At 45.0% G+C, this 17,137-nt stretch overlaps 1 protein-coding gene and 1 long non-coding RNA gene across 4 annotated transcripts in view; one reads left to right on the forward strand and one right to left on the reverse strand.

Annotated features, from left to right (window-relative positions):
- Positions 1-1,489: 1,489 nt before the first annotated feature.
- On the reverse strand, positions 1,490-13,644 carry LOC124979205 (uncharacterized). Of its 2 annotated transcripts, XR_007107640.1 has the most exons (6): positions 12,719-13,644; positions 11,952-12,050; positions 9,654-9,700; positions 6,503-6,619; positions 2,547-2,575; positions 1,490-1,662 (listed from the first exon to the last, which is right to left on the reverse strand). It is a non-coding gene; the product is annotated as an uncharacterized LOC124979205 (long non-coding RNA). The 2 variants fall into 2 exon arrangements; XR_007107639.1 differs by lacking the exon at positions 9,654-9,700.
- Positions 12,728-17,137, forward strand: part of Gas7 (growth arrest specific 7) — a 234,159-nt gene continuing 229,749 nt past the window's right edge. The window contains exon 1 of one of the 2 annotated variants that reach the window (XM_047543646.1): positions 12,728-13,340. In XM_047543646.1, the coding sequence (XP_047399602.1) occupies positions 13,207-13,340 (134 nt within the window). In that variant the 5' untranslated portion in view covers positions 12,728-13,206. The remainder of the gene's footprint in view (positions 13,341-17,137) is intronic. The other variant, XM_047543645.1, reaches the window with a different exon arrangement.

Consider the following 17,137-nt stretch of genomic DNA (forward strand, 5'->3'; position numbering starts at 1 on the left):
AAAGAAGGAGCTGAGGCAGAGCGACTTAGCAGGTGTCCATCTCCAAGGCAGGCAGCCAGGATGGGCAAAACCAGCAAGCCCAACACCAGAGAACAGGGTGAACTCGACCCAGGTGCTGACCAGGGTCATCCAAGTGGGCAGATCCCTCCCTCCGACTCCATGGATACCCTTAGATTAGATGATGTCATTCATTAGTTCTGGGCTACCAGTGATTCCTACTTCTAGAAATGAAGGATAACAAACTCTAGCGTTCACCAGTCCAGTGGTCCCCAACACATTGTTGACATTACTTGGAGATCTTTTAAAAATGCTCAAACCGAGCAGGGTGCTGGGGTGCACACCTTTAATCCCAGCAATTTGAGAGGCTGAGACAGGAGGATTGCAAGTTTGAGGCCAGATTGAGGCAATTTAGTGAGACCTTGTGTCAAAATATCTAGGTGCCTGTGGGAAGCACCACACTAGGCCAAGGTTCTCAGTCATGTCTCTGCATGAGAATCACCCAAGAAAAGACTGTGGACACCCTAGACCATCTCATTTCAAATCTCCTGAGTTGGCCCAGGTATCTGAATTTTGCACAAGCCGTCAGTGATTCTGAGGAGGTACTGATGTTGCATATCACTAATCCAGAGCAACATGAGGTAAAGTTTGGTAGAGTGGGTGGTCAGGAAGGAATGTGGAGGAACTGGGCGAGTTGGGAACTTCCCTAGGCTTTGCTTGACCCCTTTGGGTTAGGTCTAGATGGAGATGTTGCACTCAATCTATCAAGTTAAAAGTTATTTGTAAGGATAGGAGGGGTGGGAAGGGTTGGGGGGGAGAAAAAATACAGAATGAATCAAAAATTATTACCCTCTGTAAATGTATGATTACAAAAATGGTATGCCTCTACTTCATGTACAGAGAAACAGATGTATCCCATTTGTTTACAATAAATATGAATTTTAAAAAAAGTTATTTGTACAGAACAAATATGATCTGGCATTATTTATGCATGGTTCATCTAATACCATTTTCTAGTAGACAATTGCTTTAAGAGGTTTTTGGTAAGATTTTCACCAAGACCAGGGTCAGAGTTCAAAGTCCTAAGTAGTCCCATGGAGATATCAGGTAGCCAGAGCTTCAGCCCTGTAAGGGAAGAGATGATGGAAGGAGGAACTCACCACATGGTTCAAGTATCTTGATCCATAACTCACCTAGTAAAGGGTCACAGGTATGAGATCCATGTTCATTATTACCTTATTTTGAGTACTTCATCTTCTTTGTAATCTCTTTTAGATTACAAAAGTAATATGAGCTCATATTAGCTAATGAAGTGATGCCAAAGTTTATAAAGGGAAGTTAAATCTCCTCCCGCCCTCCCCCTTGGTTTCCAGTCTCTTCGCCCAGGTAACCAATGTTAGCAATGACCTCATTTAATTTTAGTTAGAAAATGAGTCGTTCCTGCATAAGTATATTTGCCCAATAATCAAATTGTTCCTTTTACTTACTTGTTCCTTTACTTACAAATGTTTGAAATATCTTGGAATCTTTTAGCCTCTGTGAATGAAGACCCTCCAAAAAATTGCCCCATGCTGTGCTGACTTTTAAAATGGAATGAATCAGGGGTGGGGGTGCAGCTCAGTGGTAGAATGTCTGCTTAGCACACATGAAGCTTGGGATTCCATCCTGAGCACCAAATAATAAAAAATAAAAAGGAATAATACAGGTCCTTGTCATTCTCTTAGTACTTTATATTGAATAATGTTGTTTAGTTCATTAGCCACTTTCAGTGCACGGCCTACTTTGGCTGTCTTGGTGGGTTGGTAAGATACATAGAGGGATGCTTTGTTCCTATTGTATGGATGAGAAAAACTGAGGCTCTGACTAGGAAGGGCAGAGCTGGGACTGGCATTTGTATCACCTGTCTTGTATGCTTATATTAGGATCTACTTACTCAGCTTCACCTCTACGGTTCACACTGCTCTGTTCATTAAGAATACCTATTAGCAAGATCCATCTTTGTGTGCCTGTGTGTGTGTGTATGTGTGTTGTGGGAATGGAACCCAGGGCCTTGTGCATGCTAGGCAAGTGCTTTACTGCTGAGTTACAGTTCCAGCCCTAAGATACCTTTTATTTTCTTGAGACTTAAATGACTCTCTTTGATTCCTATCCTCTGTCAACTGTTAGCAGGTGTTCTTTTTGTCAAAATGTCAAGATACTTGTTCCATATACTATGGACTACATTATATACATAATTTATTATAATGTAGTTTTCAGATCATAGTATGTTGTGGCACATACCTCTAATCTCAGCTACTGGGGAAATTGAGGCAGGAGGATTGCAAATTCAATTTGAGACCAGCATCTGCAACTTAGTGGGACCCTGCCTCAAAATAAAATAAAAAGGGCTGGGGGTGTAGCTCAGTGGTAAAGCACCCCTGGGTTCAATTTTCAATGCCATATATATATGTAAGTTTGTTATAATTGTTTGAAAACTAAGTGCATCTAAGATTATGAAGGTCTTTCAGAAAAGTTAAGTGTATGGAGTAAGCTCAGGTGCATATACTTACTTATTTTCTTATTATGAAAGATTTCAAACCTATGAAAAAGCAGAGAGAATAATACAATGAATCCCCATGTACCCACCACCCACTTTGACAGTTAGTCACGTTGTATGTATTTCTTTTTTTTTTCTTTTTTAAGTGTTGGGGATTGAACCCAGGGCCTTATGCTTATGAGGCAAGCACTCTACCAACTGAGCTATAGATATTCCCCAGCCCCTCCTTTTGCTCAGTCCAACTGAATTCTATGTTCCTGAGATTTCTGGATATTGATCTCTGGAAAAGTTGGGTTTCCTGTATTTTTATCTTCCACTTTGAGTTGGGAGAGAGGACCTCTGATCATGTGCCTTTTACTCTCCAGGTTGTTTGTAGCCCTAGGCAGTCTGAAGAGCAGTTTGCTATGAGTTTCTTTGGAAGTCTTTCCAGCCCTTTCTGCCAGTTCTGACCTTCAGGTGACCATGAGGAGGACTCAGGCTACCTCCTTCTGACAGGGAGACCCTGTTGCAGAAGCCAAGAGGAATTTAAACATGAATTCTATTTCTTCACTGAGGCTCTCCTCAAGGGCTATGGAAAGAATTTTTATTAGTCTAGAGAGTAGACAAACTTTCCCTCTACCTCCTTACAATACCAGGACTGGAAGTTTCCATAAGCCACGTTCACTTCAATCCTGCAAGTGAAGTTTCTTTGGGTGTGAACCAGGTTCAGTGCATGAAGACTTGTGGACATTTGAATGGAGGTCGCCCTGACCAACCCACTTTCCTTGGACAGCCTCCTGCATCCTTCCCTGGCTCTGTGCAACAGGGATCACCATCCCTATTCTGTGGATGAGGACATTGAGGTATGGAGAGGGGCAGCCACTTTTCCTGTGCATGTAATTAGTAAGCAAAAAAGTTGGGAGTCAGATGAGCCTCATCTTCATTAATAAATGGAGAGCTAATTATAGTCATTGAAGAGACTGTTCCTTTTCTGTTGTGATTAATTCTGAATTTATTTTTAGCCTTCAAAAGAATAGAGACTCATGTTGATGGGGTTTTGTTCTGAGAAAGAAACGGGCTATTCCTAACAGTCATCCTTAGCCAGCCCCTTTCGCAGGAGAAAGCCAAGGAAAGCCAAGAACATTCTTTTTTAAAAACTCAAAATTCCCTGGGGATTTGTGTCAACCTAAGTTACCTTTAATGAGGGGTTATTTTCACACCTTGGTAGAAGGACACCACTACAATGAAAATGCCAGCTTTGGCCATGCTGCTGTGATAAGAAATTAGAAGCAAGCTTGTCTTTGAGGCAAAAGGTGCAGGCTAAACCCAGGGCTGTGGTGCACGCCTGTGATCCCACTGGCTCGGCTTGGAGGCTGGGGCCAGAGGATCGAAAGTTCAAAGTCAGCCTTAGCACTTCACAACGCCCTAAGCAACTTAGCAAGACCATTTCAAAATTAAAAATAAAAAGAACTGGGGATGTGGCTCAGTGTTAAGTGCCTTTGGGTTCAATCCCTGGTATTAAAAAAGAAAAACAGAGGCGCAGGCTGGGATAAATAATCAAGGCAGTTTTTTTAAGTATGTGTATGCATGCAATGTGCTGCGAGCGGATATTTTCAAGGATGTATCTACTGTGTGACCCTAGGCAAAGAAGGCCAAGGAGGAAGGACATAAGGCCCCAGGGGGCAGCAGTTCTCTTAAACCTCATTCTTTCTTTCTAGGAGGGCACAGTCCTCTTTGGATAGATTTTTCCATGCTCCAGATAAGTTACTAGCAGTCATAATGTTGGAAATGGGTCTTGACCCTGGAGACTTTCCATCTCTTTCTGTGGCTTTGCTTATCTCCACTCAGCTCTGTGTTGGATATTCTGTTATTTCTCCGAAAGGGCAATCTCATTTCCTTATTTCCATGCCACAGATAGGGAAGAGTAGGAATAGGTCAGAAAGTCCTTTCCACACCCTTGGGGCAAGAGCAGTGAAAAGACAGACTTTAATTTTTTTCTTTCTTTCTCTTCCCTCCTTCCTTCCTTCCTTCCTTTCCTTCCTTCCTTCCTTCCTTCCTTCCTTCCTTCCTTCCTTTCTTTCCTTCTCTCTTTCTTTCTTCCTTCCTTCTTTCTTTTCTTTCTTCCTCTGTTCCTCCCTTCCTTCTTTCCTTCCTTTTCCTTTTTGGTGGTACTGGGATGAACCCATAGCCTCATGCAGGCTAGGCAAGCACACTACCTCTGAACCACATCCCCAGACCTTGACTTCAATTTCTAAGTGTTATTTTTTGTCTCACAACTTCTCTGGGGCCCTTCTTCTCTTTTTGTTCCTTTCTCTTTTCTTCGAGTTTTGTTTTCAAATGAAATCTGTTGCTTTCACTAGGGAAGCTGGTTTGGGCTGGAATTTCTTCTGGCATCAGAGTTTCCAAGTGAGGGGGAGGGGACCTGCAAGAAAGTTGGGTTTGGTGTTCTCTTCCCCATCCCTCTCATGTTCCATTCTCTTCTCTCTTCTATCCCTATTTCCTTTTTCTTATTCTATATTCTCTGTCTCTTCCATTCCCCCTAATCTTTTCTTTCCCCATTTATCTATTACTGCTGTTAAATAAAACTTACGGCCATTGTTTTGGACTGCTAAGCTCCTGCACCAGGCCCCAACTGACCAGTCTAAAAATCAAAATTGGAGTCACTCACGCTGAAGTTCCATGCCATCAATTGCAGCTAAGCTGTTTATCTGACTTTCTGAGAAATCAGGATTAGAAAGATAACAGCCAATTTTTCCAAACAGGCCAGTTTCAAATAGAATGATAATGAAGTTCCCTCTGCCTTAATCCTCACACAAAAACCTACCTGAAGTAATCCGATGTCAACTAATCAGTTCTTTTTCTATTGTTCTTCTTGTCCCCACCTCACAAGGACAGTAACTTTCAAGCCCTTTATGTCCCCTGTCTGCTTTCTTGAACCTTTTTCCTGTCTATAAAAAATTAACATCCTCTGCTTGGATCATTGAAATGTTATTCTATTTTATGGAATGTAGTGTTGCTGGATTGTAGAGTTGAAAATAAAGCCAATTAAGACTGTTAAAACTAGCCAGGCACGGTGGTGTCCCACATCTGTAGTCATCCCTGTTACTCAGGAGACTGAAGCAGGAGGCTCACAAGTTTAAGGTCAGTCTAGGCAAATTAGCCAGATCTTGTTTAAAAAAAAAAAAAAAAAAAAGTAACTCAGTGGTAGAAGAGTGCTTATCCAGCATGCGTGAGCCCCTTTCTTCAATCCCAGTATTGCATGATTGTTAAATTGGGCTAGGCTGGGGAATGTAGCTCAATAGCATATGAAGCCTTGGGTTATTTAATACCCATTCCCCTCAGCCTCCCCCACAAAAAAAAAAAAAAAAAAAAAAAAAGAACGAAAAGAAAGAAAAGAAGAAAAAATATTTTGCTAAAACTGTTGTAATTCTATCTTCTGACACCTGTTTGCTTTCTCATTTTCTGTCTGCTGCTAACTTTACTTCCTCTTCCTTCTTTTAAATGTTGATAGGCCTGGCTAAATAAGATACCAAAGCAAACCCTTCTTCCTTATAAATGATAATATTCCCTTTCATAAATAAAACCTGAAAATGACTTGACAGCCTTTGAAGTATGGTCTGAGAACTACGTCTTAAGATCTGGGATTTTTGTTAAAAATAGAGATGTCTGGTTCTCACCCCAGACCCACTGTATCAGAATATCCGGGGCAAGACCACAGATAACCATCGTTTTAACGTGTTCTCCTTCTGGATCTTTGGCTGGACCCTCTGACGGGGATTACAGATACAAAGGACCAAGGAGAGGACGGATGGAGCTCTTCACACTTCTCCTCCATGCAGGCCTCAGGCCAGGCTTCTTCTACACTCCAAGGGAAGAATTGCACCCATTTATTTTCCCTAAAGTCAGGATTCCAAAATGCTTTCTCCAGTTCATTAACTTAACTTTGTTTTCCTTCCGATGTTATTATTATTTTTTAAATCAGGATCTTACCAGATAGCCAGGCTGGCCTCAAATTCATGATCCTCCTGTCTCAGTCTCCTGAGTGTCTGGGATCACAGGTATGTCCCATCACACCCAGCTCCAAACTGATCTTCAATATCACTGATCCTAAGAATTCCAGGAAACATCCATTATGGTACAGGAAGACTATAATAGAACCTCTAGTTATACATGAGCTATGTTTAGTATGAACATTTAAAAATTTTCATTTCATATATTATACTTAGTTTAGTGATTCATGCATTTAAAATAAGTAATAGAAATACATATATTGGTGAATTTTACTGATGGAGGTACACAAACAAGTTGGAATAGCATCATTCCAATACTGAGATTATAAAGAATCTTCCCTCTCTTTCTTTCTTCCCTCCCCCTTCTTTTCTTCCTTCTTCCTTTTGCTGGAGATTAAGTAAAGAGTCTTGTGCATGCTGCTCTTTCCTGAACTACTTCCCCTGTCCAAGCATCTAGCTTATACATATATACATATATATATATATATATATATATATTATATATATATATATATATACACACACATATATATGTTTTTTTGTACTAGAGATTGAACCCAGGGGTGCTTAGTCACTAGGATACATCCCCAGACCTTTTCATTTTTTATTTTGAGATAGGGTCTTGTGAAATTCCCCAGACTGAACTGCAATTTGTAATCCTCCTGCCTAGGTATCCCAAGTCACTGGGATTGCAGGTGTGTACTGCCCCACATGGCCATATTGTACATTTTTTAATGAGTTCTAAAACTCTGTGGGTTGCTGTTGCATGAACTGGTGCACGTGAGTGAAGAAAAATACTCTCATTGGGTAAAGAAAGCCTTTCTTTGTTTATTTTTGTTTTACATTAAAAGCTTTATTGGGGTGCACTTTCCATGCCAAAAATTTACTTGTTTTAAGCATATAATTCAGTGATTTGCCAAGTTGCACAATCATTACCATAATCTAATTTTAGAACACTTTCACTACCCCAAAAAGAAACCTTGTGTTTGTTTGCTTACTCCCAACCCCTGGCAACCACCAATCTATTTACCGTTTCTATGGATTTGCCTTCTCTGGACATTTCATATAAATGGAATCATGTAATATGCAACCTTTTGTGTCTGACTCGTTTCATTTAGTATAACATCTTTGAGGTCCATCCATGTGGCAGCATCTATCAGAACTTCACTCCTCTCCATGGTTGAGTAAATATTCCATTATATGGATACACGCACTGATGGACAATTAGGTTGTTTCTACTTTTTTCTTGGGGAAGGGGCTTACTATGATTGGGCTGCTGTGATAATTCACCATAATTTTTGTGTGGACATATGTTTTCATTTCTCTTAGGTAGACACCCAAGAGGAAATTGCTGAGTCGTAATGGTAAATTTATGTTCCGCTTGCTTTCTCTCTCTCTTTCTCTCTCTCTTTAGGTACTAGACTGGGAATTAAACTCAGGGTGCTTTACCACTAAGCTCTATCCCCAGCCCTTTTTATTTTTTATTTTGATTCAGGGTCTCACTAAGTTGCCCAGGCTGGCCTGGTCCTTGAAATCTTCCTATCTCAGCTTCCTGAGTTGCTGGGATGCCAGGCAGGCCACCATGCCCAGCTATGTTTAGCTTTTTAAGAAACTAAAACACTTACATTTCTCTGCCATCCATAGTCTAATGGAAAAGCACATAAGCCTGTCTTGGGAAGAAAAGAAATATCTGCTACAACATAACTATAAATTGCAAATGATAAAATTAACAGCTAACGACTAAGGCTTGCTCTCAGAGAGTATATAGTCTCACCTGAATGTTGTAACGTGTTTACAGAATTGTGTGGCCATATGGAAAATCCAAATATGAACAGGGGTCCAAGCAGTCTATGCAAAATAATTTAGGAAGTGTGGAATGCTTACTTTTCTTAAGACTCAATATCAGGCTTCCAGAGGGATAGATGGACCAGGTTTGGTAGCGCATGCCCGTAATCCTGTAGGAGGATCACGAGTTCAAAGGCAGCCTCTGCAAAAACGAGGCACTAAGCAACTCAGTGAGACTTAGTGTCACTAAATAAAATACAAAATATGAGACTGAGGATGTGGCTCAGTGCTTGAATGCCCTGAGTTCAATCCCAGTACCCCTCCCACAAAAAAAGAGGGATAGATAATGGAAATGAGAAAAAAAAAAAAAAGATGCTATTCTTCTCATGAGTTACTAGGAGTCTAACTGGTATAATAAGACCTACTTAGTAAAAACAGTTTAATAATTACAGATTTAAATACAAGTTCAAGATAATAATAGAAGCTGGGTGTGATGACACCCTGTGTAATTCTAGCATCTGGGAGGCTGAGGCAAGAGGGTAGTAAGTTTGAGGACAGCTTCAGCAATTTAGCAAGACCTTCAGCAACTTAGCAAGATCTGCTTCAAATAATAATAATGGTAATAACAATAGCAACAACAATGATGATGACTAGGCTGAGATGTAGTTCAGTGGTAAGGTGTCCCTGGCTTCAATTCCCTAGTGAACAAAAAAGGGGGGGGAATAGATAAGGAACTTATCATATTTATCTTTTATTTTCCTCCTCCCCACCCCACCCCACCTTCTAGGGATTGAACCCAGGGATGCTTTGCCACTGAGTTACATCCCTAGCTCTTTTATTTTTATGTTTTTCTTTTGAGATGGAGTCAAACTAAGTTGCTGAGGTTGGCCACAAACTTGTGATCCTCCTGTCTCAGTCTCTAGAATTGCTGGGGTTAGAGACATGTGCCACCATGCCTGGCCTTATCATCTCTCTTTCAGGATCCTGGAAGAAAACAGAAATCCAGAGTGCATACTTTTACAATTTTTAGCATCCCAAAGATGTAAATGTTCCCACTTCTATTACTGTCTTGGAAAGCTTAGATCAAAAAGAAGTATTAGATAATAAATTATCAGGACCATCAAACTAGATAAATATTAATAATTACCAGTATTTGAGAACTTAATGTACCAGGCATTGCTTTCACATGTTTACACATTTAATCTTCTTAATAACTTTATGATATAAATACTGCTACCATCTTCTTTTAATGATAAGGAAAATGAGAATCAGAGAGTAAAGTAAATAGCCCTAGGGCACACACAAAGTGGCAGAACTGGGTTTGAATACAGGCAGTACAGACTTACATATTGAAGTATCTCAGTTTTCACATTCTAGATATTGGCTTCAATCTCTATAATATAATTGGGGGAAACAGAAACAAAGGTGTTGAGGGACTTGCCTGGTAGAGACAGAAATTCTATTACCTGCTAATCCAGTCTTATTTCTATCAAGATTAATATTGGCTAGGCATAGAAGTGCACACCTGTAATCTCAGCTACTTGGGAGGCTGAGGCAGGAGGATCGCCAAGTTTGAGGCCCGCCTGGGCAATGTATCGAGAATCTGTCTCATAATAAAAAATTAAAGCTGGGCATGGTTGCGCATTCCTGTAATCCCAGGGACTCAGGAGGCTGAGGCAGGGGGATAGAAAGTTCAAGGCCAGCTTCAGCAATTGAGTGAGGCCCTAAGCAACTTAGGGAGACCTTGTCTCAAATTTCAAAAAAATATAAAAGTTCTGGAAGATGTAACTCAGTGGTAAAATGTTCCTGGATTAAATCTCCAATAAACCTCTCCCCCCCGCCCCAAATCAAAGGGACTATGGATATAGCTGAGTGGTAGAGCACCACTGTGTTCAATCCTCAGTAGGGAAAAAAAAAAAAAAAAAAAGACTAATATTGGGTATTACCAGAGAGCCCTGTCTTAAAATGCTATTTGGAAGTGAGCCATAAGGATTCACATTTACTGAATCTGGCAGGATGGACTAGAGGAAAAAACTCTTGATATACAATAAGGCAGACCTGAATTCAAAGCTGCATTTTGATGAGTGGCTGTATTATGGTAGGCAAGTGACATCCTTTGAGCCCCAGTTTCTCGACCTCTAATCTGGGGGCAATAATCAACTCCATTTCTAGGATTACAGGAACGAGATGAAATAATTGAGGAAACTGACAGCCATGATCAATTTTGGTGCTGTGGGGACGTTGGGGGAGGGGAATTATTTGGTGCTGAAGTGTATGGAGTGCTGTGTAGGCTGAGATTTCTCAATTCCAGAATGGAATGCAGATTGCTTACAGGTTGCTACAGAGGATTCTGGATTGCGAAGTGGGTGCAGTGGTGCACACCTATAATCTCAGCTGTTTAGGAGGATTGCAAGCTGTTTGTTTGTTTGTTTTTGGTACCAAGGATTAAACCCAGGGCACTTAACCACTGAGACACATCCCCAGCCCTTTTTTTTATTTTTTATTTTGAGATAGGGTCTAAGTTGCTTAGAGCTTAACTAAATTGCTGAGGCTGACTTTGAACTTGTGATCCTCCTGCCTCAGCCTCCTAAGCCTCTGGGATTACAGGTGAGTGCCACTCCGCCTGGCTAGTGACTGTTTTCTATGACAAGTTACGCAGCTCTTTCTTGGTGGTGGTTTGTTAGTTAGTTTGTGGTGCTGGATATCAAACACAGGGCCTTGTGCTCTACCACTGAGCTACACCTCCAGCCCTGAGACTCTGTGTTAAGGGACTCTTAATGGTGACTGATCAACGTGTTTCTGGCCAAGCAAATGTTTGTGAATTTGCATCTGTTGGAATGTTACAGACAATCTGCATTTGTCAATTCTCAGGGCCAGAAGCCAGGTGGTGGCTGCTCAGGTGGGATGGTTTACCTGCAGACTGCAGTTCAATAGTGAATCTCAAAGCTGGGTTGGGCCTGGGCATGAGTATTTTGAGGAAGTTACTCAGGTGATTCTAATGTACAGCCAGGGTTGAGTACCACTGACCTAGATGAAAGGCCCTGTGCCAGCGTCTGATTCGAAGCACTGCAAGACTCAGGGCTCTTGCAGCCCCATCTGACTGGTTTTATACTGGCTATCTAGGTAGGCATAGTGAAGGAGGAGGCTAGAGTAGGTATTGAAGAGGGGCTGAAATGCACAGTTTATACCAAATTTAATAGGCAATAGGAAGCCATGGAAGATTATTGAGCAGGGATGGGAATAGGTGGAAGTATAGATTGTGTATCCCTTATCCAAAATGCTTGGTACCAAAATTGTTTAGGATTTCAGATTTTGAAATATTCGCATATACATAATGAGATATCTTAGGGATAGGATCCAAGTCTAAACAATAAAACTCATTTGTTACATGTCCACCTTAAACACAATTTTTGATGCACATGCATTTTGCTTGCGACCCACTGCAGGAAATCAGTAGTGGAATTTTCCACTTGTGGCATCATATTGGCACTCAAAAAGTTTTGAATTTTGGAGCATTTGGGACTTCAGATTTTTTGGATTAGGAATGCTCAACTTGCATACACAGATATAAAAGGGTCCAGCTATTTGCAGTTTAGGAAATGCATTTTATTTTACCATATAGAGTAGGCTAGCAAGAAACCAACCTTTCTTTGAGATGTGTGGTGCAAGGTCAGTTCTGTTCAGCACCTGAGGTCCAGGAATCCCTTGAGAGCAGGAACTTTTCCAAATGATGTCTGTAGTACCTTACGCATTGCACAGAACATGGCAGTTTCTTACTAGTTGATCGACTAAAGGAGTGTAGAGTCATCAGTTGGCCCATCTAGATTCCCGGAGCGCTAGACCCTGAACTGGCCTTCATTTGCATGAAAAGCTAAGGGTACTATTTCTCTGACCTTTCGCCCTTCTTCCATTTATCCCCATTGGCCTATTTCCAATTCTACCAACTCTGACTCCATCTCCCTCTCCTCCCCGCCTCGTCTCTACAATATGACACGCGGCCTCTGGTCTTCTCCGCTCAGCGTCAGGCTTCAAACCAGTCTTTCACCCATTGTTCAGTTTCTGGTGAGTCAAGTTCAACCCCAGGTCCAACCAGTACAATGACGGTCAGAAACACGTTCCTTCACAGACACCTTGAAGGCAGCGCGCGCCCGTCAGCCACCCAGCACCCGGCCTATGAAACTGGCAGTGAGGGGCGCTTCCCTCCCGGAGGCACTGGGTGGCGGAGGCGTGCGTGGGAGTCCCTCTCCCCAGCGACCTGGCCACTCCGCGAGCTGGCGCTCAGCCCTCGGCGGGCGTGGCCGCCCTAGCCCAGCCCCCGGCCCGCCCCCGTCGTCTCCCAGAGAGTCCCCGCCCGGCCACCCGGCCGCCAGCCCCTCTCCACGTCCGCCCGGCCCCTCCCTCCCTCGCTCACCGCGGAGTCCTGCCGAGGGGGATGCTCCGGGTCCCACCTCCCCAGGGAGCTGCGCATTTCCGCGCGCCGGGGCGGCCCTGGCTCCGGCCGGCCCTCGCGGCGGCAGCCCGCGTTCCGCGTCCCCGGGAAGTTGTCTCGGGAGCCCGGGGCCCCTGGGTCTCCTCCCCCTGAGCCCCGCCCCCTCGCCCAGAGCTGGGATCTGTAAGCTGCCCGGCCCGGGGGCGTCGCCGCTCGCTCGGCGAAGCCAGCGAGTCTCTGCTTCTCTGTGCGGATCGCGCGTCCCCTGCCTGACCGGGGACCCCCGCGCACCCCCGACACGGCGCGCGCTCAGAGCGCGGGAGCCCCGGGCTCCGGGCGCCTGGGATCCCGCGGAGCCGCTGCCCAGCCCGCGGGGCTCGGCAGGGATGCAGTCTGCCCTGTGAGCCCGGGCGCCAAGGCCATGTCCGGCACCCGCTGCCGGACCCTGTACCCTTTCTCCGGGGAGCGGCATGGCCAGGGGCTCCGCTTCGCCGCGGGCGAGCTTATCACGCTGCTGCAAGTCCCGGACGGAGGCTGGTGGGAAGGCGAAAAAGAGGACGGGCTCCGCGGCTGGTTCCCGGCAAGCTACGTGCAGTTGCTGGAGGTAAGGGGCGAGGGCTAGGGTGGGAAGACCCCGGCTGCGGTCCTCCGGGTGTTAGTGTACCTGTTGACCGCAGCGGGGATGTGCTGCTGTCCCTCTCTGAGGGGCGCCCCGGGGGCAGATCTGCTCTACCGACCTGCAACTCCGCGTTCCTGGGGGCGGAGAAGGCAGCGCTCTCCCCTCCAGGCATGGGCATCGCGGGCTCCACAGGAGCGCTCCCCTCACGCCGGGCCTCCCGAACCCATTGGCCGCTCTGAAGAAGCCAGAACTTGTTGCCTGTACGAGTTCTGGAACAGGCGGGCGCGGTGCCGGCGGTGGCAGGGCCCGTCAAAGGACTGCACAAACCTGGTGGTCTTGGGAAGACACAGGGAGAATCCGGGATTGGGAGAAGTAGCCCTGTTTCTCCACCCTGATCCTAGAGCCCACTGACCTGTGGACAGTTGTGCTGTCCCGGGTCAGGCTGCCTGGCCGCCTCTGGGCCGCCCACTTGCAGGTCAGCTGAGCTTTACTGGCCACCAGTGGGAGCCTCATCCATCAGCAGGCTTGATTCAGGGTGCGGCAGCCCCCAGCTAGACCCCTTCCACTGGGCTCAGAACCTGAAAGTGCTAGTTCCTGGGGTTCTGGCTTGGCCCCAAGACTACCCAGGACCTGCTGAGCAGAGTCAGCTGGCTGTTTATTGTCTGGGTGACAATTGGGAGGCCTTGCTGTTCTCTAATCACTGAGATCATGGTCATGGCCTGAGTGAAATCCAAAGTTTCCAAAGTCCCAGGGTGGGGAACCGGTGGGGGGGCGGGGATTTACAGGACATCCCCTTTACTAAAAGGCCCTCTGACTCCAGGCTTGCTCTAAAGACAAAATTAATGGTTACCCTCAATTGTGTTTAAGTATCAGTAAACAATCATGCAACAAATCTGCCCTTATCATGAAGACTGTATTTATTTAGGATTTTTACCCTGAACCTGCTTCACAAAGAACAAAGTAACACATTTTGAATGAAAATGATCCATTCAACTTATGGCCTGGAGGAGTAGGGGGAGAAAGGAAGAGAGATAGGGGCGAAATAGTTATACAGTGAGATTGCCTGAGTAGTATTCTTTGGCAACATTATCAAAAATAATACCTGGTTGCCTAAAGGCACACTGTATTTCTTTCAGGTCCAGAAGAGAACAACAAACTCCCTCCCAAAACGGATCAGTAGCATCTGAGCAAAGTTTAGGGGCTATTTCTGGTACAGGCCGGAATGAGCTTTCATGACTGTTAGCAGAATATATTTGGGAACTCTTGGTTCTATGTTTGGAGTACCTGTACTGTAGGGGAGGCACAGGTGTGTTGCTTTGATTTTCCTAGTTCTTTCCTGACATTTAGATGCACAAGAAACCAAGTGTACTGCTTCTTATGGGAAGATCTGGAGGAGCCTGATTGTAGCTCCAGAGCCCTGGGAGAGACGCATATTTTGGGAGTTGTTCTGGTGGCCACATTTTCCCAGGAAATACTGATGTGGAAATTTGGCTGGTGGATTTTGTCCGGTGAGGAGTGTCCCAGGCTGGATTCAGCCAGCAGTTTTGGGTGGGGGCGAGGTTTAGTGGGTATTAGTAAGAACCAAGTGACTGTGCTCTTCCTTGGGAGGGGAAGGGAGGTGGGATCAGACCCAAGGGACAAAGCAGAATTATCAGATGGGACAGATTTGGGTTTGACAGTCACATCCCCTGGCATATAAAGGCCTAGGAAATCTTTAGTACTTAAAGATTTGTCACACCACTCCCAGCTAGTAACTTGCAATAGAAGTGCCCATGTATGAACGAGGCCACTGAGAGGGACCTCCATTTGTTGAGCACCTCCTAGGCACTGGGTGTGGTATGTATATTATTACTAGTTTCTCTGATTGCTCTGTGAAAGGTGAGGTGCTGTTCCCATTTTATGGACAAACTAAATATGAGAGAAATGAGCCCATAACTGGGTTGGCAGCTCAGGTGTCTGAATATTATCCACTGTGTCTCTTTGTCATGTGGTTGCCTGGGCTCAGCTGTGCTAGAAGGTCAATGGAGGAAGAGCCTAGATCTATGTGGAAAAGAGGAAGTGCAGCCCCCACGGTCAGCATGTTGGTGACAGCATCCCTAAGGGGAGGCTTAAATGTTAGGGCTAAACTGAGGGCAGCTGCATTTGGGGCAACTGGGAGCAACTCTGTTGCTGCCCCTGAAGTTTTATTTCACTCTGGGCCAGCTAGTTTTCCTGCAGATGGAAGCAGGGGTGGCTGAAGTAATGAATGGGACTCTTCAGGACCAAAGCTGTTGTAGATGCAATAGGAAGAATCGTGGATTGAACTCTGTGTCTGTGAACCTCCTATATGAGCCAGCTGAACCACAAGGCTGAGGATTGGTAGGGATAGAAGATAATGCAAGTAGAGTCCCTTGGGATGGGGTGAGTCCTTGAAGTCAGACTCAGCTGGAAAAGGCAGAGCTCCCAAGGGAGTGACTGACAGGCGGAGAGGCCATCATGCAGAATCCTGAGACCCGGTGGAGCATCAGCAGGCGCACATCAAGGTGGGGGTTAGCACAGAAGTCAGGAGAGCAGAGAAAGGTAAACCTCATGTGATGTTAACCAGGGGGCACCTGACACTGAGCTCATCGGGGGAATGGCATTCGGGAGGTCCGGAAAGCTATGGGGAAAAAGGACAGACAGAATGGACCAGCCTCCTGGAGGATGGGTGCTGGGTCCACAACTGAGAATGGCATCTCCAGGGTACCCTCTACTCCATTGTGTCTTTTGCCCTCTGATGGAAAGAATGATACCAGAGAACCCCATCTTGCTGGAGAGGTGCAAGGCACTGACCATAATGTGTGCAAAATGGACACTCACCAAGGATTTCTTCCTTGTTTGGATGAAGAAAGGGGAAGTGAGAGGCCCTGGCTTTGCAGGAAGCATAGACTGTGGAGAGGAGTTGGGAGCTAACTTGAGAGAGTTGCTAGATCTGCCCTGTTGGTCAGCCAACTCCGGGAGGGAGGCCAGCATGGTGGAGGGCCTGGTTACTGTGCAAATCTCTTTGGTCGAGACTTGAAGAAACTGGCAAAGTGGTGTAGCACACCCCAGGCTTCCAGAGGACTCCAGGAATATCTCAGCCCAAGCAGAGAAGCGTGGAGAGCTCTGATAGGCTCAAGCACTCTGGCCATAGAAGTCCTGACTCCTAAGGGTGTGGCGTAGCCCTTTAAAGGGAACCAGCTGCTCCCAGAAAAGGAATGAAGAATGTCAGTCAGCTTTCCATTGCTGTGACAAAATCCCTGAGATGGACAACTTTTAAGTAGGAAAGGTGCATTTTGGCTCACATTTTCAGGGGTTTAAGTCCCTGGTTGCTTGACCCTGTTGCTTTGGGCCTGTGGTGAGGTGGAACATAATGGTGAGGAGTGTGTAGTGGAGCTGTTCACCTCATGGTGCTGGGAAGCAAGGAGAGAGAGAGAGAGAGACAGGAAGGGGCTGAGGTCCCAATAGCCCCTTTAAGGCCACATCCCCAGTGACATAACTTCCTGCAATTAGGCTCTACTTCCTAAAGACTTCACACCCTCCCAGGAGTGTTAGGGACACACAACCAAACCTTTAACATGTGGCTCTTTAGGGGACATTTAAGTTCTTCAGGATGAGGAAATGGAAACCCAGACGGCAGATTGGAGCTGCATGAAGAAAACAAAGAGTACAAGAAAGGGTAACTATGTGGATAAATATATATTTTTTAAAGTTTCAACATTTTTCTTTGGACTATTCTCGACTATTTGTTTATTTTTATTTTTTTCTGTACTGGGGATTGAACC

Source organism: Sciurus carolinensis, chromosome 3 (assembly GCF_902686445.1).
Source record: "Sciurus carolinensis chromosome 3, mSciCar1.2, whole genome shotgun sequence".
Taxonomy (NCBI): Eukaryota; Metazoa; Chordata; class Mammalia; order Rodentia; family Sciuridae; genus Sciurus; species Sciurus carolinensis.